This window comes from Neovison vison, chromosome 11, assembly GCF_020171115.1.
Source record: "Neovison vison isolate M4711 chromosome 11, ASM_NN_V1, whole genome shotgun sequence".
NCBI lineage: Eukaryota > Metazoa > Chordata > Mammalia > Carnivora > Mustelidae > Neogale > Neogale vison.
This window is the reverse complement of record NC_058101.1, coordinates 196,787,049-196,810,008: the sequence shown is the minus strand read 5'-3', so window position 1 is coordinate 196,810,008 and position 22,960 is coordinate 196,787,049. Positions and strand designations below refer to the sequence as shown.

General features: G+C 39.0%; 1 protein-coding gene across 3 annotated transcripts in view; it reads left to right on the top strand.

Moving 5' to 3' along the window:
- Positions 1-22,960, top strand: part of SNX25 (sorting nexin 25) — a 123,178-nt gene that overhangs the window by 31,935 nt on the left and 68,283 nt on the right. For all 3 annotated transcript variants that reach the window (XM_044225609.1, XM_044225610.1, XM_044225611.1), the window contains exons 3-5: positions 5,639-5,855; positions 12,315-12,487; positions 13,963-14,149. In XM_044225609.1, coding sequence (XP_044081544.1) covers positions 5,639-5,855; positions 12,315-12,487; positions 13,963-14,149 — 577 coding nt within the window. The remainder of the gene's footprint in view (positions 1-5,638; positions 5,856-12,314; positions 12,488-13,962; positions 14,150-22,960) is intronic.

The following is a 22,960-nucleotide window of genomic DNA, read 5'->3' as shown; positions in this document are numbered from 1 at the left end:
AGTATGAAATCTCAGATCTATAGCCTAATTTTTACTCGGCTATCCCGAGTCACCTCAGGGTGACTTGTCCTTATTACCATTAGGTCAGATTCTGGTTCAGCACTCTTTCTTTGTTCCAAGGGACTTAGGCCATGGATGTTTATAACCCCTGGGGCCTTACCTCTTGAGCAGGAAGGCTGTGTCTTGAATTGCTCTGGGGAAAAGGCAGAAGTAGAATGGCTCTTATGGACCTCTTTCTTTTATACTCTTTCTTTAGTTTGAGTCATTCTTTATTCTGAAAATGTATAGGCAGAGAGTACCTAACATCACATTATCTAGACTAACATGATGGCCTTTAAATTGGTCTCCTCACTTACAGTTTTTCCCTACTTTGTTACCCTAAATCCTCTTTTCACATTAATCCTACTAAAATTAAAGTTTCAAACATGTTACTCCATTCTCTGTAATCTGCAGTGATTCCTTTTTACCTGCTTATTTCATTGAGAGTAGTCTAGAAAATAGATTTGATAACAGCACTTGAATTTTTGTTGGCTGCTAGAAGAAAGACTCTTTGCTTGGCAATGAAGATAATTATTCTTTTATTTCTCATTTGGTTTGTTATATTACTCCTATTTATCTCTTAGTAGAGACCATAAAACAATTTTATCATGAATTTCTGTGTCTCCTCAAATTGATCCATAGGATACATTTTAAAATATTTTGTTCATATGTGCACTTGTATACAAATGAGTATATGTAGATATGTTGTATATAGTTAGAATCATGGTTCTGTTTCATACTTTTTTTTTTTTTCTGCCTGACATGGAGCTCAAGCTCATGACCTGAGATCAAGAGTCACATGCTTTGCGGACTGAGCCAGCCAAGTCCCCTTGTTTCATACTTTTTATATTTGCTCTATTTTTATAATACTTAGCTTAAAGGTATACTGATAAGCTACTGATAGAGATTTGTTAGTTCCAGGTATATCTTCTATTACTGAGTTGAGTTTTTTTGTTTGTTTGTTTGTTTTTAAGATTTTGTTTTACAGAGAGCTGGAGCATTCACACAAGCAGGCAGAGGGAGAAGGAGAAGCAGGCTCCCCGCAGAGCAGGAAGTGGGATGCGGGGGTGTGTGGGGGGGGTCTTGATCCCAGGACCCTGAGATCACGATCTAAGCCAAAGACAATTAACTGACTGAGTTACCCAGGTGCCCCTGAGTTGAGATTTTTACCAATGTTCATTTTTATCAATTCCTAACAAAAATGTAGTATCGGAGGAGTATTTTAGAGCTGTATTAATTAGCATATTCAGTGTGTGGTTAACAAGTGTGATGGGAAATTATGTAGATGAATATGCCCTTCACATAAATCCTTAGCATGCTAAGAAGATCTTATTTTAAAGATATTAAGTCTCTTATAATTGCTTTTCCTTCTATAATTTGAAACTCAATTTTAATGAAAGGAAAAATACTTCTATTTCCCAAACGTTTTGGATTGTAGATTTATTTGCTACCAGCTAAAAATTCTGTGGTGTGACAACTTTGTTTAGTAAAAGAGTAAGGGTGAAAGAATTGAAAATGAATAAATTAGCAGTGCTTTGTTGTCAGGGTGGCTCTTCAGAAGAAAGGTCTAAAAGCTTTGCAGACAAGGGTCTGTGGAGATTACATAATTCAGCCCCCCATCACAGGAAGTAATTTTTTCTAGGTCATCCTTGTCCATTGGATATCCAGCTTGTTTAAAAGTTTCTTATGATAGGATATTCACCATCTACTGTTAATCTTGGACAGCTTTAATGTTTTTATTCAGTTCCTCCTTATGTCAAACAGAAAAAAACATTTTTCTTATGACTTCCACCCATTCCTCCTATCAGTGCCTTCTGGCACAATTTTTAAAGTGTAGCCGTTTGCACATTTTTTTTCACATAAATGTTTCAAACAAGCTGAATGTCCAATGGAGAAGGATGCTCTTTCAGATTTCTCATGTCTTTTACTCATGTGACTTGTTTGTTCCACCTTCATGCAGGACTACTGTGTGCTGAGTAGGAAGGGTGACTGGCAGATAGGACACTTGGCTTTACCGCCTATTTGATTTTGAGCAAGTTATTTCACTTCTTGGAGACTCAATTTCTTTTTTTTTTTTTTTTAAATTAACATATAATGTATTATTTGCCCCAGGGGTACAGGTCTGTGAATCATCAGGCTTACACATTTCACAGCACTCACCATAGCACATACCCTCCCCAATGTCCATCACCCCACCACCCCATCCCTCCCCTCTCCCCTCCAGCAACCCTGTTTCCTGAGATTAAGAGTCTCTTATGATTTATCTCCTTCCCCAGTCCCATCTTGTTTCATTTTTTTCCCTCCCTTCCCCCCCATAACCCCCTGCCCTGCCTCTCAAATTCCTCATATCAGAGAAATCATATGATAATTGTCTTTCTCTGATTGACTTATATCCACTTAACATAATACCCTTTAATTCCATCTACGTCATTGCAAATGGCAAGGTTTCGGGGTTTTTTGATGGGCGCCTCAATTTCTTGAGAGGATGTAACTCAATTACTGTGTAGGAACCGTGGTCTATTTGTGTCCATAAGTGAGATTATGGGATTATCCTATTCCTGTTTTTGCCCCATTTTCTTAAATATCCAGGTCAGAAACCATTTATGCCTTCTCCTAATTGGAATAGTCCAACTAGGAATGAGATGTGTTGGGGCACCTGGGTGGCTCAGTTGGTTAAACGTCTGCCTTTGGCTAAGGTCATGATTCCAGGGTCCTGGGATCAAGTCCGCCCCATGTGGGGCTCCCTGCTCAGTGGGAAGCCTGCTTTTCCCTCTCCCTCTGGTCCTGTATCTGCTTATGCTCTCTCGCTCTCTCTCTCAAAAATAAATAAATAAATAAATAAATATATATATATATATATATATTTTTTTTTTTTTTAAAGGAAAGAGATGTGGTTAATTTTTGTAAAATCTAGAAAACATAACCATTTATTCAAATTAATATCTGGAAGTGAGCAGAAAAAAGCCAAAACATTTAGGATGTGATTTATTTGTTGTTTTGCCTTTATTTTGCATTTTGTGTCCAGTGGCTATCTATTCTATCATATATACTGGAAGCTTTATATGCCAGAATTAAATGCTTATTTAATGAAAAATAAAAGATTGAGTTATTTTCTTTTTCTTTTTCTTTCTTTCTTTCTTTCTTTTTTTTTTTTTTTTTAATCTTTTCAATGCCTCTTAGTTTTTGGCTATAATGGTTCTCCACTATAAGGCTTAAGCTGTCTTAAGTATCTTATTCCACTACTGAGGCCAGTGGTATCACTTTGAGGATTTAGCTAAACCGTTGTACATGTGTCTGTGAACAAAATTCTTGATGCTTTATGTATGTTTTTGACCTACGGGATTTAAAATGCCATTTTGTGGATTACTATAAATCTGCAATGTAGAAATTCTGGAAATGTGGAAAAGCATTGGGTACACTTTCATAGTTGATATTCTGAGGGAAAAAAAAAAAGCCATCACGGAATATCAAAACAAGAATGGTGTTTTCCTTGATTTGTGGGCTTTTGCACATATATGGAATCCTTACATAGGATGAACTCTGAGCTGGAGGTTCCATTTGCTATTTAGTTTTCTGAGAAATATGACCTCCTTCCTATCACCTGCTCATCTACCCCCACCAAGCCCACTTAAAATTGGTGTGGAGCAGCCAAGGTGAATAAAATGAGCCTGACCTGCCAAACTATTTGAGAATTATGGGTTAGACATTTGTGGGCCAGGTGTGCAGTAAATCAGGATCCCAAGTTACATTTTATTCTACAGGATTCCCAAAGCAAAGCAAGACTATAGACTATCTGAGATGATGATGATCATATCAAAATAAAGCCAAATGGTATTTGAAGAAGGAAAGAGAAAACCTTGAGAAATAAGCAGTGTTGAAAAAATAGTACAGGTATCCTTATGCTGAAACACAGATATGAGGCTGTGCTTTTCTCCCTTGGGGAGCTCATGACTTAAGTCCAGTAACATTTTTATTTTTCAATCTTCATCTTCTATGCAGACTTGAGCTTCCCTGAGCAGCAGAGAACCACTGTGTAGAAATGGCGATTGAGTAATGTGGCTAGTCCAAATTAAGATGTGCTGGAAATATAAAATATATACCAGATGGTGAACACTTAGCATGGAAAAAGAATTTCATTAATTGATAATCTTGATTCTGTATTGAAATCATACTATTTTGGGCTTATTAATTGAAAAATATTATTAAAATTTAACCTGTTTCTTTTTCCTTTTTTAAATGTAGCTACTAGACGCTTAAAATTACATATGTGACTCTCATATTCTGTTGGACAGCACTGGTCTAGAGCTAAGGGTTATTATATCCAAGGCATAAAACTGATCCAGAATTAAGAAGAGAGATACTAGAAATCTTCCACAGAAGGTTGTCAGCCACAGATGCTGAGCCGTGATACCTGACTTAATGGATTCTTCCTGCATTAGTTGGGGTCTCAGTAAGAGACAGAAAACACATAGTACTTGAACAAGAAAATTTAATATAAAGAATGATTAGGGACACCTGGGTGGCTTAGCAGGTTAAGCTTCTGCCTTCAGCTCAGGTCATGATCTCAGGGTCCTGGGACTGAGCCCTGCATTGGGGCTCTCTGCTCAGCAGGGAGCCTGCTCTCCCCACCCCCCCCGCCCCCTCCTGCCTCTCTGCCTGCTTGTGATGATCTCTGTCAAGTAAACAAAATCTTTTTTTTTTTAAAAGACTTATTAACTTGCAAGAGAACTTGACTACTGAGGAATAAAGAGAACTCCAAAGAATATAGGAAGAGCAAATAATGGGAGCACCCACTAGTCCTATGGTCGAGACAGAGCACTTTAAGGAGTGATACATTTGGGAGTGGGTTCCTTCTTCACCCCAGAGCTGAGATCCAGGCCTCACTGGAGAGGGCATAGCTGTGGCCCATGTAATGGTGGAGAAGTTTGGGGGATATAACTCAGGCTAGGGGAAGCCACCCCCAGGATGCTAGCAGACTTCTCTGGGCAGCTGCCCTCTGAGTGCCATTGGAATCTGCTGGGAGTGAGGCCATCTGGTGCCCCATGTGCTGCTGCCTGCTGCACACTGCAGGAGCAGTCAGAGAACACACAGGAACCAGGATGGGAAGAAGCCCCTTCCTCCTCCGCAGTCCCTCCAGCATCCTCTCCCGACAGACTCTAACACGGCATGGGTTGGCAAGGAAATATTTACATGGTCCATCTCCAGTATCATAAAGCCGGGCAAAAAAGGGTGAATTTGGAAGCAAGAGGCAATACATTGATAACTGGCAGACTCGATAAGTGGTTGCCACTGTGTAAGACACTCTGTTTTGTGATAAATTTAGATCGGTTGGCCCCAGGATAGAATATTTAAAAATTGGTGTGTCCACAAAAATTCAGGACATGTGGTCACCACACCCTCAGAATTTTAGTTATCTGAGAATCTTTTTATTTTGAAATATTCTAGGAAAGATACGTCTTCTCTTGTGTGGTTATCTATTCTCTTTGTATTTTAAACAGTGAATATTAAATAGTGGGTTGTCAGCTTCCAGTAGAAATGTGGTCATGGTATATGCTTATTTCTTCTAAGTTTTACTCATTGCTTTGTTTATTCCTGGTAGTGTTTGACTACAGTTATAGAGATTACGTTCTATCCTGGTATGGAAATCTCAGCAGAGATGAGGGACAGCTTTACCATCTGCTCTTGGAAGACTTTTGGGAAATTGCCAGACAGCTGCGTCACAGACTGAGCCACGTGGATGTGGTTAAAGTCGTCTGCAATGATGTTGTGAGGACTTTACTCACTCATTTCTGTGACCTGAAAGCTGCAAATGCCAGGTAACTGTTCTAACATGAACAATCTCCCCCACCTTTTTTCTATATTAAAATATTTTTTGTATACAGAAAGGGGTCAAAGTCAAGAAAAAACTCTAGAATTTTCTGCCTCTTGCTGCTGTTTGGCTTGAAGTGTAGATATATTGAGGGAGAACAATTACAGTGTTGTGATATAGTAGATTTTTTTTTATAACTCTCTAATAGAAAACCCCTTTATTGACTTCTTTAATTTTGTGAAAAACTTAATGAAATTAATTTTACCAAGTCGGCACTGTCATGAACTTGTTTGTAGAATCATGAGTACCTAGAAGTAGAAAATTTAAATGTAGTGTTTTATGTTGTGAAATGTCTAAGAGTTAACAATTTTTAGAAAGGTTTAGAATTCATGTTTCCTTTTGTGAATCCTGTGTTGAGAACTCTGTTGAATCACAATATCCTGAAAACTGACTTTTTAAAGGAACGCAATATTGGAGGTTGTGGGCTACAATTAGAAATGTTTCACTGTCAATGTGAAAAGTGCGAATAGTTAGGCTCCTTAGTTCTTTGTACTGTTCCACTGACACTGACAAGATATGTACCTAGGAAGTGATTCTGCCTTTGGAAGGAAGACTTTAAGGCCATTTCTGTGCTTGTAACAAATCCTTATGTTCAGAGGTTTGCTGGGGGGATCCTAATTGCATGTGCTACTCCTGAATGAGTGAGAATGCTGAACTACAGCACGTCTAGCTTGCATGTAAAAGTTGTCTTACTGCAGGAGAGGAGTAGCCTTCTGCCTGTTTGGATGTGGACTTAGTAGGAGGGGGCTCCTTAATTTAATGTGGCCTATTCGCACTGATACTATTCTACCTCTACTTTCATGGGGGAGACAAGGTATCTGAAAAATACACACAAGGATGAGTAAACATTGGCATCCTTATCGGGCAGGTGGCATCTCCTATTCTCTGTTGAGAAGCCTGCTGGGCCCTATGCTGTTGCTCAGTGGGGCCTAGTTGCTAAATGTCCTTGAGCAGCAGCAGCTCCCTGTTCTTGGCTATACTGCCTCTTTCCATGAATCGTGCTTTCTCCCAAAGTCTGTGTCACACAGGCTTATGAGATCAAAATGTGCAGAGCCATCATGGGCCTAATATTTTCAGTTTGTTGCTCCCAGTATTTTGCATTTTTAAGAAATTGTGATCCATAGTAAGAAATACATTTTATACCATGACCCAGTTTCATAAAACAATATTATTACCTGTGATAACTGATACTTTTGTGTTAAAATCTTTTTAAAAATGATGTTAGAGATGAACTGGATTTTAACTTATTCCTTGTGGGTCACAATCCATGATTTGAAAAAAATTACTGTAGTGCAGTGGTTCTCAGATTTTTTTTTTTTTTTTTTGGTCTTGGGATCCCCTATACTCTTAAAGTTATTGAAAACTTAAAGGCATTTTTTTTAAATGGATGTAATTATTTAATGACACAGGAAGATAACATGTTCTGAAACAAGCTGGTTACAAGCAGGGAGTAAAGGATGACTTCACTTCTGATAGAAAATTTAAAAGTACGTATATAAAATCTCTGATGGCTATGTATGAAAATACTGAGTTTTCATTCTTGCTCTGTGGTTAAAGAGTCTTCCCTTTGTTTTTGTGTGTTTTTTTGAGACATGATTATTTCTTTAAAAAAAAAAAAAAGTTACTGAATGTCTTAGGTGAAGCATTCTTAAATGCCATGCAAGGCCTGAATCTGAGGTCAGGTCCGGCCAGGGGACAACGGTCAAACCCAGACACAGAGGATCACTTTTTTTTTTTAAACTACTGGGATGCTGTTTGTATTAAGCTGTTTCCACCACATATGATGTTCTCAGTGTATTTGTTCTTAACAGGAGACTATAAATATTAACTAGCACAACAGCAAAACAATGCCAACAACTTTGGTTTCAAACTGATCAAAATGTAATAACCATTTTATAGTTATAAAATGTACTGGAAATAAAACAAGACATACTAAATACTCTGGAAGTCAAGAGTTCTACAACAAAAACCCCATGTGATGAAACCCCTATCTTTGCTGCTCACTTAAAGGCATTTTTTAAAAAGATCTTATTTTTAAGTAATCTCTACACCCAATGTAGGGCTCAAACTCACAATCCCAAGATCAAGGGTCACGTGTTCTTCCGACCCAGCTCAAAAGCACCTTGTTTATATGGGTTCTATTTCATGGGGTGCTGGAACCAGCTTATGCTGGTTTGCAAGAGCTGACTGTGCACATCCCTTCCCTACTTTGAGAGCAGGGATATTACCTTGCTAGCTTGTCATTAGCCATGGCGGGAGTACTTACACTGTGCAATGGGAGAATGCTACAAGTCAGAGATGATTTTCCCCCGGGGGAGCTGGTGGTTAAACATATGCCACCTCACCTCTTGCTATACTATTGGTGTTCACCATGTCAGCTATTAAAACCAAAACTTTTTCCCCCAAGATTTTATTTATTTGAGAGAGAGAGAGAATGAGAGAGAGAGCATGAGAGGAGAGAGGTCAGAGGGAGAAGCAGACTCTCCACAGAGCAGCAAACCCTATGTGGGACTCAGTCCTGGGACTCCAGGATCATGACCTGAGCCGAAGGCAGTTGCTTAACTAACTGAGCCACTCAGGCGCCCCCAAACCAAGACATTTTTAAAGTCCACAAATACACAGTTCTCTTGCCGTTAGGCAGTAGACTCGTGGTGTAGACACATTAGGTAGCCTCTGGAAACTCCACTGTGTGTGTAAGAACAGGGTGAAAAAGACAGATGACATTTTATATTACACAGCAGGGTCCTCAGACCACCCTTTGAAAATTGCTGTTGGTGGAGAAAGCAGCTCCCAGCAAGTATGTGAACTAACAAGGAACGTGAGAGAATGAGGACTCTAGGGTTATACCCCTGGCATCTCAAGAGCTTCAGCGACTCCTTTCAAGTGTTCAGCAACCCCTCGGAGCTCCTGCTGGTTTGTTGCAGTATCTGTTGTGTGAAGTGCTCCTGACTTCTGCCTGCCAGATGCTGTCCAAGACTTGTTGGAACTCAGGGGATGCTCATTTTAAAGTACTTAAATTATGGTTCAGTGAAGGACAGTATTTTAAATCCATGTTTTATTCCAGTGAGAAGATGGATAGATTTAGGTTTAGGAGAAGAGCAAGTGGTTAGAGAAATTTAGTATTTTTATGGTGATCTAATTTGAACATGAACATATATATTTCATGGAGACATTTTACCAGCTTCTGAAATTACTGCTTTTGTGACTAATATAAAGATATTATGGGTAAAGCATCACAGTAATAGAAACAGAGAATTGATTCCATTTTAGAAATGCCTTCCCTCTGGGCTTCTAGTTTTCTTATATCAACAGTAGATTTATTCTGCTGATATCTGGGCTATGCCTAGAAGCTCTGATAATTCTAATTAAAGAAAAAAAAAGTCTTAAACCACTGTACTCTGGGATTATAGATATTTGAAGAAGTGCCAGTAGGCTACTGGTGTTTTGCATATAGATGATTATGTCCTAGAAGTGAACCCTAGAGAACTAATATCTGATTATGCATTATCTTCTACAAATCACACAATGAGACTGGTAGACAATGTGTTTAGGTTTGATGGCTGTGTCTGCACTTGCCTGCCCCAGGTAAATAGTGTCCTCATCCTAGAAATCTCCACTGGTGTGCAGGTATCTATTGGCTGCAAAATGACTTTGGCAGCCTGGGAAGCACCCAATTGAATTGGCCACTGTCAGACAAGACAATAATTAATTGCATTAATAAAAGCAACACATACGCTGGTTGACTGTTAGGCAGTTGTGTGGGGGCAGCTTTTCAGTCAGCTTGTGTTTATTTCCAGGCCGACATTCTGTTGCCGCTTTAAGCCCAGTCCAGATCACATTTAAGGCTTGCCTCTGCTTCCTCTTCCTTTGTCCCATCTGTCTTGTTCCAGCATGTTTCAGGAAAATCTAAAACTGATTCTTTGTAAGCTGTTTAATCAACAGCATCTTTAATTTCACCGTCTCCTTCTTACATTCCCTTTGTGTTTGATTTACTCGTCAAGCATAGTCATTCTGTTTGAGGGGAAAGTGTTTTTTATTCATATATTCTGTCTTTATCTCTGGATTTTTCACCCTTTTTCTCTTTGCAATCTTTGATTCTGGGGTAGCATGGAGTCTGGACTAGAGAGTCAGCAGAACAGGAGAGTTAGTTCTACTGTTTATTACCTCTGACTTTGGGCTATTTGCATAGCCACTCAGATCCTCAGTGTTCTCATCTATGAAATGCTGTTCATGATGCCTGCTCCTTAGCGCAGGTGGGAAGATTAAGTCTTGTACATGCGAAATTTCCAAAAGGTGAATGTCCTTTTGCTCACTCAAGGAGGGAGAGCCCAGATGCAGGTAGTAGGCATTAGAGTAAACAAATGATCCGTCCACACCGGCAGAAGGAGGCTGCTGCCTGGACGCAGGCACGTGGACACATCATGACCCAGAAGCAGCCACGTGCCTAGGGATCTTTTCCTGGGTTCTGAAGCAGTACTTGATGCCCATGAACCGGAAGGCATCATAGGAATATCCGGCTTGGAGTGAGCAGAGGGATTCCAGGGAAGCACTGGCCTCTCCTTTTTCCTCAGATGGACCTCATTTTTTGGACCAGATATCTGGCCTTTTATGCTCACTCAGAAAGTTTTTCCCTAACTCAGTTCTAGGAGGGAGATGAACCTGTAGAAGTCTGTTGGCTAGGATCCTTCGATCTGCTTTCCACTGGAACAGAGAAGGGGTTGCGTATACTTTGAGAGGGATTTGATATTATAGAAAGAAGCTTCTGTCATTAGTTTTTTGGGGCCAGATTTCCCCAATAATTGTCAACTGAATACATATTTTAGAGTAAAGTTTTATCCTTAAAAGTGCTTGATGAGACAAGAGTAGCATCTAGACCTTACTATATTAAAAGATCATCTCTAACTGGCAGCATAGCTAGAATTTCAAATAATTGAAGATGCCACTTTAAATGTACTTTACTTGAGACCTAATAACCCTAACTCATGTCCGCCAAATCAAGAGTCCCATGTTCTACCAACGGAGCCAGCCAGGCACCCTGAAGATGCCATTTTTAAAAAGTCAGCATATGATTAGTATATATGTAAAGGGTTATTCTTAAAATCTGTTTATTTTGTTGGCTTTTCACATTAATATTGAATTTTTCTTGGTTGTCTTAGAAGGCAAAGAGGAAATCTTCCTTTTTTGGAGGATTAGTCTTCTATGGAAGACTAGTCTTCATTCTCCAGTGCAGAAAGAAATTGCAGTCAGCATTCTGGAGGTGCTTGTCGTAAAAGGCACCAAGATGCATTTGTTTCATCGCTGTTTAGCACTAGTGTGATCCCTCCTGCTCTACGTAGTGTCAGTACTTCCTCAGGATTGGCCCCTAGTTACTATAAGAAGTCCATAAATGTTCCCTCTTATCTAGAAGGTGTTAGAAGAATGAATGTCCCTGTCTTTCTTGAACTACTACTATCAAGGTACTGTGGGAAAAGGAGGTATAGAAGGTTCTGCTTTCTACTCCTCTTCACTCAGGATCCTCCAAATTAATGGTCCTGGGATAAGGATAGGGTCAGTGCTGATAGGGAAGCCTATGACCACAGCTGTCAAGACAATTTAGAAAATATTTGGGAACCACACAGAAGGCAATTTGCCATCAATTTATGTAGCACCAGATAAGTCATGGACCTTCTCTTCAGTAGAAAACCCATAGCATTTTTATCCCGTGATTACCTAGTCAGGAAAGTTGGCTAGTGACCCTGGTAATATTTTCTTAGATTTTTTTTTTTTTTGGAATAATGAAGCAATAGATCACATTTAAGAAGATGTCTAGAAGACTTAAAAATAGTCCAGTTAAAGAAACACACATAGGGGTGCCTGGGTGGCTCAGTGGGTTAAAGCCTCTACCTTCAACTCAGGTCATGATCTCAGGGTCCTGGGATGGAGCCCCGCGTCAGGCTCTCTGCTCAGTGGGGAGCCTGCTTCCTCCTCTCTCTGCCTGCCTTTCTGCCTACTTGTGATCTCTGTCAAATAAATAAATAAAATAAAATCTTAAAAAAAAAAAAGAAACACATAATTTTCTGGATTGTTGCTGTGATTTGGGAGTTATGTGTAATTGTTGATGCTACTTAAGGTTTGAAATCCTGAAAGAGCATGCATTAGCATTTTTCTAAATTAGTCTGTGACTGAGAAAATTATTAGCTATTGACATTTTTGAGGAGTGGACACAATTATTAAAACTGATATACTCTCTGTCAAATAAATAAATAAATAAAATCTTTAAAAAAAAAAAAAAAGGGCGCCTGGGTGGCTCAGTGGGTTAAAACTGATATATTGTCCATTTGAGATATTTTATACTTAATGATACATAACTGAATTGTTTTCAGAACTCTCTTTCCTTCCTCTTCCCCTCTTCATCAATTTCTTTTAGACATGAAGAACAACCAAGGCCTTTTGTGTTACATACATGCTTGAGGAACTCATATGATGAAGTGAAATTCCTACAGATGTGTTCTCGGGTTCTGGTGTTCTGTCTCCTTCCTTCAAAAGATGTCCAGTCTCTCAGCTTACGTATAATGCTTGCAGAAATACTCACAACAAAAGGTAGACTTGTAAATAATTCATATTACTAATGTGATGATTATGCAAACAATTGTTCCATACTACTGTGATAACACTTTACCTATGCTGCCCTTGTATATCATGGGATGTGTGGGAGCTAAGATATTTTCAGGTTTTCAAACGTGAAGTGTTATTCAAAGATGGCTTTATTTGGCCCTCCACGATAGACAGGTTTTTTATGTAACATGTTGCCAAATGCATAGTCCATTCTGTTGTTTATTTTGACACAGGGTAATTAGTCCTTATGTTCTTCACAGGCAAGCATCCATTTGGGATAGCTTTTGAATTATCCAGGTCAATAATATATACATCAATGAAAGAATATCTGTACTCAAACTCTAGTGTGCATTTACTTAGAATACTTTTAAGATAGAAGATTCATTGACAATGCCTATATGTAATTTTGTGAACTTGGAATAAATAAAAAAGGAACTGTACCACAACATAATGTAATTAGTAAAAGAATTTTAATGAGGAAGGTGCTTGGCCAGAATACGAAAACGGAAGAAAATATGACCTAAGAAAAATTTCTCTTACTTCAAAATCCCAAATAACATTGCATTTGATATGCGTTGATTGATTGTCTCATTTATTATCTGTGGTCATTAGTGGATACCAAACATAGAGAAAAGGGAGTTTTTTGGGGTTTTTTTGTTTTTTGTTTTTTTTTGGCTTCATGACTTTGAGATCAGCAGCTGAGCTGAGCTTAAGAGCTGGTTGCCTAGCCAGCTGAGCCACCCAGGTGCCGCAGAAATGGGAACCCCCCCTTTTTTTAAAAAAAAAAGATTATTTATTTATTTTAGAAAAAGAGGGTATGTGTGAGCAAGTGTGTGTGCAAGTGGTGGGGGTGGGGTGGGGGGGAGAAGCAGAAGGAGAAGAAGAGAGTCCTCAAGCTGGTTCGACACTGGGCTTGATCCCAGGACCCTGAGATCATGACCTGAGCTGAAATCAAGATTCTGATACTTAACCAACTGAGCCCCCCAGATACCTTGAAAAGGGAACTTTTTAACCTAAAGTTAGTAGGATGAGTTTATAGTTGTTATCATTGACTTTTTAACAATTTCTTCCCTGAGGCCTGCTTTTTTCAGTTGTGAGAATGTTCACTTTCATTTGGCAGACAAAACACATGAACCTTATTAAACTAACTGAATAAATAAATAAAAGGAAAAAATCAGTGTACTTAATTTTGATATCAATGTTAGGAGCTTGGGTTGCAAATGACACTCTTTCATTATTAAACTTAACTCATTTGTTAAAACAACCACTTGATTGTAGCCATAGTTGGTAGCATACCCAGAGGGAGCTGTGTGTGCACACAGATTTTTGAATATTTGAATTGTTTGTCCCCATTTGGGTAGTTTAAAAACATTTACCAGAAGTGGTTTCAGTTCTGTAAATGAAAAACAGTTCCTTCAAAGAAACATACCTTTTTCAATGTTGCTTTCTTCTTCCCACAGTCTTGAAGCCAGTAGTGGAGTTACTTAGTAATCCAGATTACATTAACCAGATGCTACTTGCCCAGCTGGAACGCAGAGAACAGATGAATGAACATCACAAGAGAGCCTACACCTATGCTCCATCTTATGAAGAGTTCATCAAGCTTATTAATAGCAACTCTGATGTTGAGTTCTTGAAGCAGCTAAGGTATTTGATCTTTAATTATAGCATGACAGTAGCTACTTATTATCATCCTCTGCCTAGTTAGGTACTAAAAAAATGTGGTTGTCAGGGAGGCAGAAATAAAGGAAGTCCATAAATCTTACTACTCAGTGACAACTAAATTTATCCAGCTTCTCCTTTAGCAGAGGAATTAGTTTTTTTTTCCCCCAAGTATCCTGTTTTTCAGGTAATTAGGTTATAATAGATTGCAAGCTGTTTAGTTGTAAGAGTAACTACTTAGCTGCTCAGAAATTTACTTAGAAAAAATGGGAAGGAGATGATATGTTTTTAAAATTATATAATGGAATATTGCATTGATTTTAATTTTTCTTAGAAAATCCAGGCCCAGGTTTGGGAATCATGGGTTCTTGACTAAATATTTTGAGGAAACACATTTGAAATATACCTAGGAGTCTCTTTGATGGGGGCATTGAATCTTCATTGTTGTACTTGAGATATCTTAGGGGTGAATTGGTCTGTTTTTGTATATTTATTTTTTATTGCCATAGTATATGCATAAACAGTATGATTATATAGCAATATATAATTTTTAGCTTTTCTAGGCTTCTGTTTCTTCTAGGCTACTGTAGTTCTTCTGTTTTAGTGTCCCCAAACAATAATACATGGGGAAGAAAGGCAACTCCGGTATGTCCGTTTTGTTTCTGATAAGTACTTTTGATGAATCATAGATGGAAAATAAAATATTAGCTGAAACAGTCTTTGAACTCTTCAAGGATTTTAGATTTGGGTCACCATTAAGGTGAGTTGTGCTGCTTAGTCTTCTAATCTGAATAATACACTTTTATAAGAGGTGTACGTTTGTAGAGGGTACCATGTTCTTGTAAACTGTGTCCTGTATTAATTTAGGTCCTGCAGATGTATAATGATGGCTTCAGTTGTATGATTGTGTTTATAGATCATTTAGTTCTTAAAGGATGTAATCTCTGGAGATTTGTTTATGCTTCTCTTTCCATGTATAGTCTTGAAAAGCTATGTGGTACTCATTTATTAGAGATTTATAATCATTTGTGTCTGAAACTAGAAATTCATTTTTGATTATTGTGACCCTTGAGCTAATAAAGAAGGCAAGGGTCAATATCCCAGATTTGTTATCTGGAGTATACAGGTTATACACACTCAAAGGTCATTCTTATCATGACTTTCTTTGAAATTTAAAAGGAGTTTAAAGTGTCATTCTATGGAAAGTGAAAGAGCTCACAAGGACAGGACAGCCTTGTTGCCTCCTCTTTGCCTTAAAACTGCCAACACACACACACACGAAGTGCTGGTTCTAGAGATGCTGTACAAACCGATACCCCAGTTTTGCTCTACCTGGGTGCTGTTTTACCCTTTGTTCCCGGATACACTGCCTGTGGTATGACCAAGGTCACCCTCTGTGAAATTATAGTTTTCTCTTAATGCATTGTTTGTGAACAGATACTGTTCACAACAGTAGTATCTGTTATAGACAGTATAACTGTATAACTGTATAATAGTATATAACTGTATAACAGATAGCAGGATAACTGTTGTCAATATACTGTGGATAGATTGTGGAGGCCTTGTCTTCATAAGGACTTTTCCCTGTTAAGCAGTCTTTCAGAATACAGTTAGAAGTGGATCATGGGGTAACTTCAGGGAAGTTTAAGATAACAATCTAGGATCAATAGTGGCAGATAGTTAACTGAATCAGTATTCATTCTACTTCCAGACTTATGAATGTTCTGTTTTGTGTATCCACAAAAGATCCCAGCACTGCACATATGTTGACACAGACAGTGGTATAATAAAAAGGTACCAAAAGACTATTTTGTGATTAGAGGGCATTATTTTGAGGCATACTACAGTTCTGTAGTATGAGATGAATGAATCTTGATTAGAATGAATGGTTTATCTTTTTCAAAATGCACTAGTCAGAGGCTCAGGACTATTCAAAATGCTGTAGATATTTTAATTTTGGCAGTTGGTCCTGTAGTAGGTAAAGAAGAAACTCAGTAAGAATTGACCTTTAGAAACAAAAGCCCCAGGATGACTGGACAACCTGCTTTTGTCACAGTAGGGGCAGTTTGGATTGCCTTCACCTGAGTAGCCAAAGATGAACACTAGGGGTCCTGACATGACATTTTCCCCTTTAAAACATGGTGAAAATAAAAATGGTATGAGCCCTTAAGTCTTTCTGTAAGATCACTTCCTCTTGTTGTCATAAATAGGGCAACACTGAAGTCTAACACGTTGGGTGTCCTGAGAAGCAGGCGCTCTGTTGAGCATGGAGAGGCTAAGGGGCAGTAGAAATGCTGAGCTAAAGAGTGATTTATTCTTTAGACACTGAGATATGTTTTACACCCTGTTGAACTCAGCATTTTAAAATACATGTTCCAGTGGTTTTTAGTATCATGTTCCAGTGGTTTTTAGTATGTTCAGACTGTGCAACCATTACCTCTAATTCCAGATTATTTTTGTCATTTTAAGAAGAAACCCTGTACCCATTAGCAGTCACTCCCCATTCTTTCTCTACCCAGCCCTTGGCAACCACTAATCTACTTTCTTTTCTCTGTGGATTTGCCCATTATGGACATTTCATATACATGGAATCATGTAACATGTGGCCTTTTGTGTCTAGTTTATATTCAGCATAATATTTTCAAGGGTCATCCATGTTGTGGTATGTAGCAATATTTCATTTCTTTTTTTGGCTGAATAACATTCCATTGTATGAATACACCATATTTTGTTTATTCTTTTGTCAGCCAATGGATAATAGGGTTGTTTGCATTTTAAAGAATGCCTTTTGAGTTTTCTTTCTTTCTTTTCTTTTCTTTTTTTTTTTTTTAATTTAAGGCAGAGAGAGAGCATGAGTGGGGAAGAGGAGCAGAGGGAGAGGAAGAGTAAGAAGCAGACTCCCCACTGAGCAGGAAGCCTGACATGGGGCTTGGTCCTAGGACCCCGAGATCCTGACCTGGTTGAAGGCAGGCGCTAAACCAACTGAGCCACCCAGGCACCCCCATTTTGACTTTCAAGATACTGAAGCATCTTCAGTAGTATTATCAGAAGGTTCCTAATCTCTTCCTACCACCCATCCCATATATATTCCTGTTGCATATGTTCCTGTTCTCTTTCCTGTCTTCTACTTTACTTCTGTCTTTTGTTTCCAGCAGAGTTCATAGAACCTATGGGGAGGACACTTGGAGGTACTTTGAGGATTAGATTATCAAACTCTTAAAGTGCCCACTCTGTTAGAAAACAGAATACATTTTCAGATTTAATTAAGTTGCTATAATGACTGAGTGCAACTGCAATGACCTATTTTTCTGACCTCTATCCCTTTGTAGACCATCAGTTTCTCATTTACATTTTGGGAAATATGTTGATGACTTCCTTTGAAGGGCTGCAAATTTCTCTTACAACAAGGAGTGGTATATGTTAGTCAGCATCTACTATGGAATCATGGTAATCTTGAAGAGCATACAGTCCCCTCAACAGCTTGGCAAAGAACCTTGGGCGAGAATACTGTGAAGGCCATTTTTCTCAGTGGTAGCTGTACACATCCAGAGTTACTTTCTGAATACTCTTGTAAATACCGCATTACCTCTCCCCAACCTGTGACTATGAGACAGTTACTTGGCCTTCACTGTAGATAAAATTCCAGGCAATTCTGTTTGCTATAGTACTGATATATCTTTTATCCAGGGGACAGTGTCCTTACTCATTGTATCTTAGGGTAATCTGAGGGCTAACCTTTCTTCTCTGCTTCTTGCCCAGATTGAACTAGAAAGAGTACCAGGAACAACTCTGCCATGGTAGAGGTTGATCTTTTTGCTCAAAAAAGGTGATGCTGCATAAGTTATCTGGTTACTGGTTATTGTTTATCTGATAGAAAAATTGCTCTTTACATAAGGAATAACATGGAAGACATTAGGAGAAGGAAAGGAAAAGTGAATTGGGGTAGATTGGAGGGGGAGACAAACTATGAGAGACTGTGGACTCTGAGAAACAGACTGAGGGTTTTGGAAGGGTGAGGGTTGGGGGGATGGGCGAGCCTGGTGGTAGGTATTAAGGAGGACACGTATTGCAGGGAGCACTGGGTGTGGTCCATAAACAATGAATCTTGGAACACTGAAAAAATAAAATAAAGAAAAATTGCTCTCTCTTCAATGGTCAGTTTGCTTAGAGGCAAAATTGCTTTTTATCAGACTCTTGTCTAAGACATCGATGAAGCTTATCAGCTGCCTCGCACTAATGGAGCAGTTTCTTCCATCATAGTCTGAACTATTTTGTCTTTCTTGTACAATTAGAGCACTCTGCTGTCTGACTTTATTAGCATTTTAGGTCGCTATCTTCATGTTGTTCTCAGTAAGATTTTAAGATAGGCTGCCTAGGGCAGGGAATGTGTATTCTTTAGACTAAGCAGATGAAACCATCCACTTTTATTTCATACATATTTGGGAGATAGGTGCATATTTTCTGAAGGAAATAAAGTCATTAAACTCTTCTGGGTTGGAATGCATTAAAAACAAACAACCAAACCAAAGAAATCTTGAAGGTCATATTTGTAGTTCTGTGATAGTTTGTTTTTTTCTGAGTCAGCATAAGCTGCTTTGGCAATACGATTCTGGAGCTAGAAATGCTCCCTCCAAGTACACTAAACCAGTGGTTTTCTACCTTGACTATATATTAGAATCACCCAGGCTTTTAAAAAAATTATGGCTGGATCTCTCACTGTCCTTTGTAGCTACTTCCTTTTTCTTCTTTTCTGGTATCCAAGGTGTCGAAGTGAGGGTGTGGTGGCGGGACTGGTACAACATTTTTAACTTTCCAGCGTCTTCTCGTGGAAGTCATCCACTCTGCTAATGAGACAGGAGCCAGAAATCTAAATGTCCTGTTCATGCAAGATACTAAAGGACAACTGAACAGACTCCCACCACCCATGTGGGTGGTGGGGTGATGACCACCCTCAAGGAAGGCAAACCAGAGGTCAGAGCAAAGGGGCATCCGTTAGTAAGACCCGACAATTACAGCCACACTGGAGAAAGCGCTGTGTTCCTTTATTTTGAAGAGAAAGAGGGTGTGGGAATAAACATTAAAGCGGAAATGAAAGGTTCTGCCCTTACAGAATCTCCTAGAGGGAGCAGGCAGATCATGGCCCAGGAATACCCCCTGTTGCCTGCGTTGTGTAATTCCTCAGTGTGTTTGCACAAAGTGCTCTATGAAAGCGATTTTGCTCCTCCTTGAGAAATATACTTGCCTCCACTTCACCCCCAGGGATTTTTACATGATTGGCCTAGGGTAGAACCTGGGCATCAGTGGTTTTTAAATGCCCCCCCAGGTACAACTAGAATTGAGAATATCTTTTAAATGGGATATTCTTTCACTTGGTATCAATCTCAAGTCTCGGTTAGGTATCCTATTATTGTTATATTCTAAGTCTTTGAAAACTGTTTATCACTGTTTGCGAGGATGGTTACTATTGAGAAGAATATTGATTAATCTAGACACCTCATTCTTTTTACCGTTTATCGCAATGAATAAAGGGCATCTTATCACTGGTAATCCTGAGAGACGTATTTAACCCCAGGTTTCTCAGCCTTGGCAAAAGTGCCATTTGGGCCCAGATAATTCTTTGTTGTGGGGGTGGTCCTATTTATTGTGGAGTATTAACATCACTAGCCTCCCCCACTGGATGCCAGTACCAACCCTGTCGTTGTGACAACCGGAAACTTCCCCCAGACATTGCCACATGTCCTCTGGAGGACAAAATTGCCCCTGATTAAAATCTATTGCGTGAGTCCCATGAAAAGATTGGAAATACTTACATTAGGATTAGATTTAGATGAGGAGGCTAGAAAACCCAAAGAATAATGATTACTTGCGAAAGTACAGAGGGGGCTTTTTCTTTCTTCTATAAAAGAAGTCTGGAACAGGCATTTGAAGACTGGTAGGAGACCTCTACCCTCCTCGGGGACCCAGGCTCCTTCCAGCTCACTGCTCTGCCATCCTAGAGTCCTCAGAGCTCAGGGTGTAGTCTAGAATGCCATTCATCATATCCTAATTCCAGGAAGCACAAATGAAGGGAAGAAAAGAAGGTGGCAAAGGTCATGCATTGGCTGTCTTTTAAAGAACTTCCTGGAAGCTACTACATGACATTTCTGCTTATATTTTTTATGTCAGATATAATTTTTCTGGGAAGCCTTAGGTTCAGTTAAAAATGAGAGTTCTATTACTAAGGAAAAAAGAAACATAGACACAGAATGGGCACATAGTCGTTTTTGCTCTGGGGCTACCTTTTGTATAGTTCTAGCAAGGCAGGATAGTGCTACTTCCCACACAGACATTGGACAAATACTACTTTCCTGGACTGGACACTTGCCAAAGTTAAAGAGATGCCAAGCAAATGCCCAAGAAGAGGAAACTTCTTTGTTTTCAAGCTACCATATGTTGAATATCTAATATGCATTAAGTAAAGTTCTTACCGTGAGATTGTTGTAACAACTATGTGAATTAAATATTACTATTCTCATTATGTAGTCGAGAAAGGTAAAGTGACTTGCCCTGGATCATTTAGCTAATAAGGAACAGCTGGGATTTGAACTCAGCTCTGTCTGACTTGAAATCCCACATGAGAAGGTGGGTAACCAGTTAGCCAGGTGGGGAGAAAAGAGGATCCACACACGGCCCCAACCTTGTGGATTTTCCTGCAAGTGTGGTGACCAGTCTGCACTGTCTAGGAGACTTTGCAGGCACTAATTCTTGCATGGAGAAGAGTACTGCCAGAAGCCCCATCATTTGTTAGTGAAACAGGGATAGGCTGCCAGAGAAACAAGTCATAATAAAGAAAATTGGGGCAGCCTGTCAGTGCTATAATTTCATCTGCTGCCAGTCCAGTCTTTATTAGATTTTTTCAGTTCTGGATTTTTTTTATTTCTGACCCGTTACTTAAAGAGTGACATGGAGAATCTAAAAATAGTAGAGAAGAAATTCTAATAATGAATAAAAGGTTTAAAATTAAAAAGACTTAGTATTATTTCTCTTGGAGAAATGAAGGAAACTTTTTTTATCGAGTGTCTACTGAGATCAATGTGTTTTCTGTTTTACTAGGATAAAGCAAGAGGGAATGGCCATAATGAATAGGTTAATTTAAGAGGTCATAGTGAACAGTGGAATGGGTTACTGAGGAAGTTTGCTAAGTAGTTTTTCTTCAGATATTAAGGGGATAGATTTCATCTCTGAATTTCAGAGCTGTGTTTCAGAGGTACATTTGCACATGAAGATTAAAACACTAAAATTATTAAAATTCCTAAAATTGCTTGCTTCTGTGTAGGAGAATTTAAATTATTTGAATGTTTGGTGCTTCGACCAGTGATTCTGAAGCTATATTGTGAATCATGAGCACTAAAGTTGAATTACATTATAGAGGAACATGGAAAAAGAAATCGAGCATACCCTTCAGACAAACTGCTACACCATGTCAGAAATCAGTAAGCACATATAAACTGAGGGAAAGGTTAACGTGGGTGGGCAAGGAGATGAGAAATGATGAAGTGTAAAACAAAGACATGCCTGGCAAATTTTTATGAAAAGAATAAATGAATATAAACTTAGTTTAAAAAAACCACATTAAAATGCAAGGCTACTTATTGAAAACATTCAAAAACATCTTTCAGTTTTATAAAAAGTCAAAGTACGTTGACTTCAGAATTTAATTCCTTCTGTTGATGTCTGAGAAATAGCAGAGGGCACAGAGGTGGGAGTTAAACATATGGGAGAAAACAAGATATCTTCATTTAGGAGGAAAGATAAGTATTGACAGCATGGAAAATTTGATCTAAAAAGAGGAAATTTGGGGATAAAGAAGCTTATGATCTCTCTGAAATTAAAGAATTCATGATGAGCTTATAATTAGAAAACACAGGCACTGTGAGTAAGGTGTATCTATCTTATGAATCACCGAATTACCATGAGGACCATGAGTCCATTTACATAAATCACTCAGCCCATGATCTGCATATTCCAAATTGTTAGCTACCACTATTGTCGTTGTTACAATCTCAGGCCCAGGATTGCAAGTAGATTTAATTTCATCGTGAGCACTGATCAATTACTTGTGGCCCACTAGAGTGCAGCATTTTATTTGGGGGTTTGAGGAGGCCTGATAAATAACAATGCTCCTCTCTCCAGCCTGAGACTGAGCCATGTTAGGGCTAAGGAATAAGCCAAATGAAGGCCCAAAACTTTGCTCTTATTACTGATAGATGATGGAGAATGTAGTTTATATGTGCAAACAGTGACTCTCTAAAACTGAGTCTCAGAATATCAGACATTCTTTCCCACCTGGCTTGGTCCCTGATTCTCCCTCCCTCCCCATCTTTCTGACAGGTGCAGAGTCCACATGCTCGCTGTCCTTGGAGGCAGAGAACACATGCTCTGAAGAGGAGGAGAACAGAAGGGCTGTGCTTCACATGCCCGGTTCCTCCTCCTCTGTGGTCAGATGAAAGACCTCTTCCTTCTCTAGGGCTTAGAGGAGAGGATGAGAGAGAGCTGGAGAGAGGCCAGGGATGGAGCCCCTGACACTTAGAACAAAACATCAAAAGGAGGAGGTGGGATGGATGGGTAGTGCTCTTTTCTTTGAAACAAAACAAAAGTGCTGGTGCTGGCTCTCTCCTTTGTAGAGAATTTTATGATTCACTAGGTTCTCTGAAGGAATGGCAGTGAAGAGTATAAAAGGGGGTGCTGGTAATTTTTAAAAACTGGCTTTTTGGGGGAGGGATCAGAAACCCTGACTTGTAGCATTTGCTGGTTTCC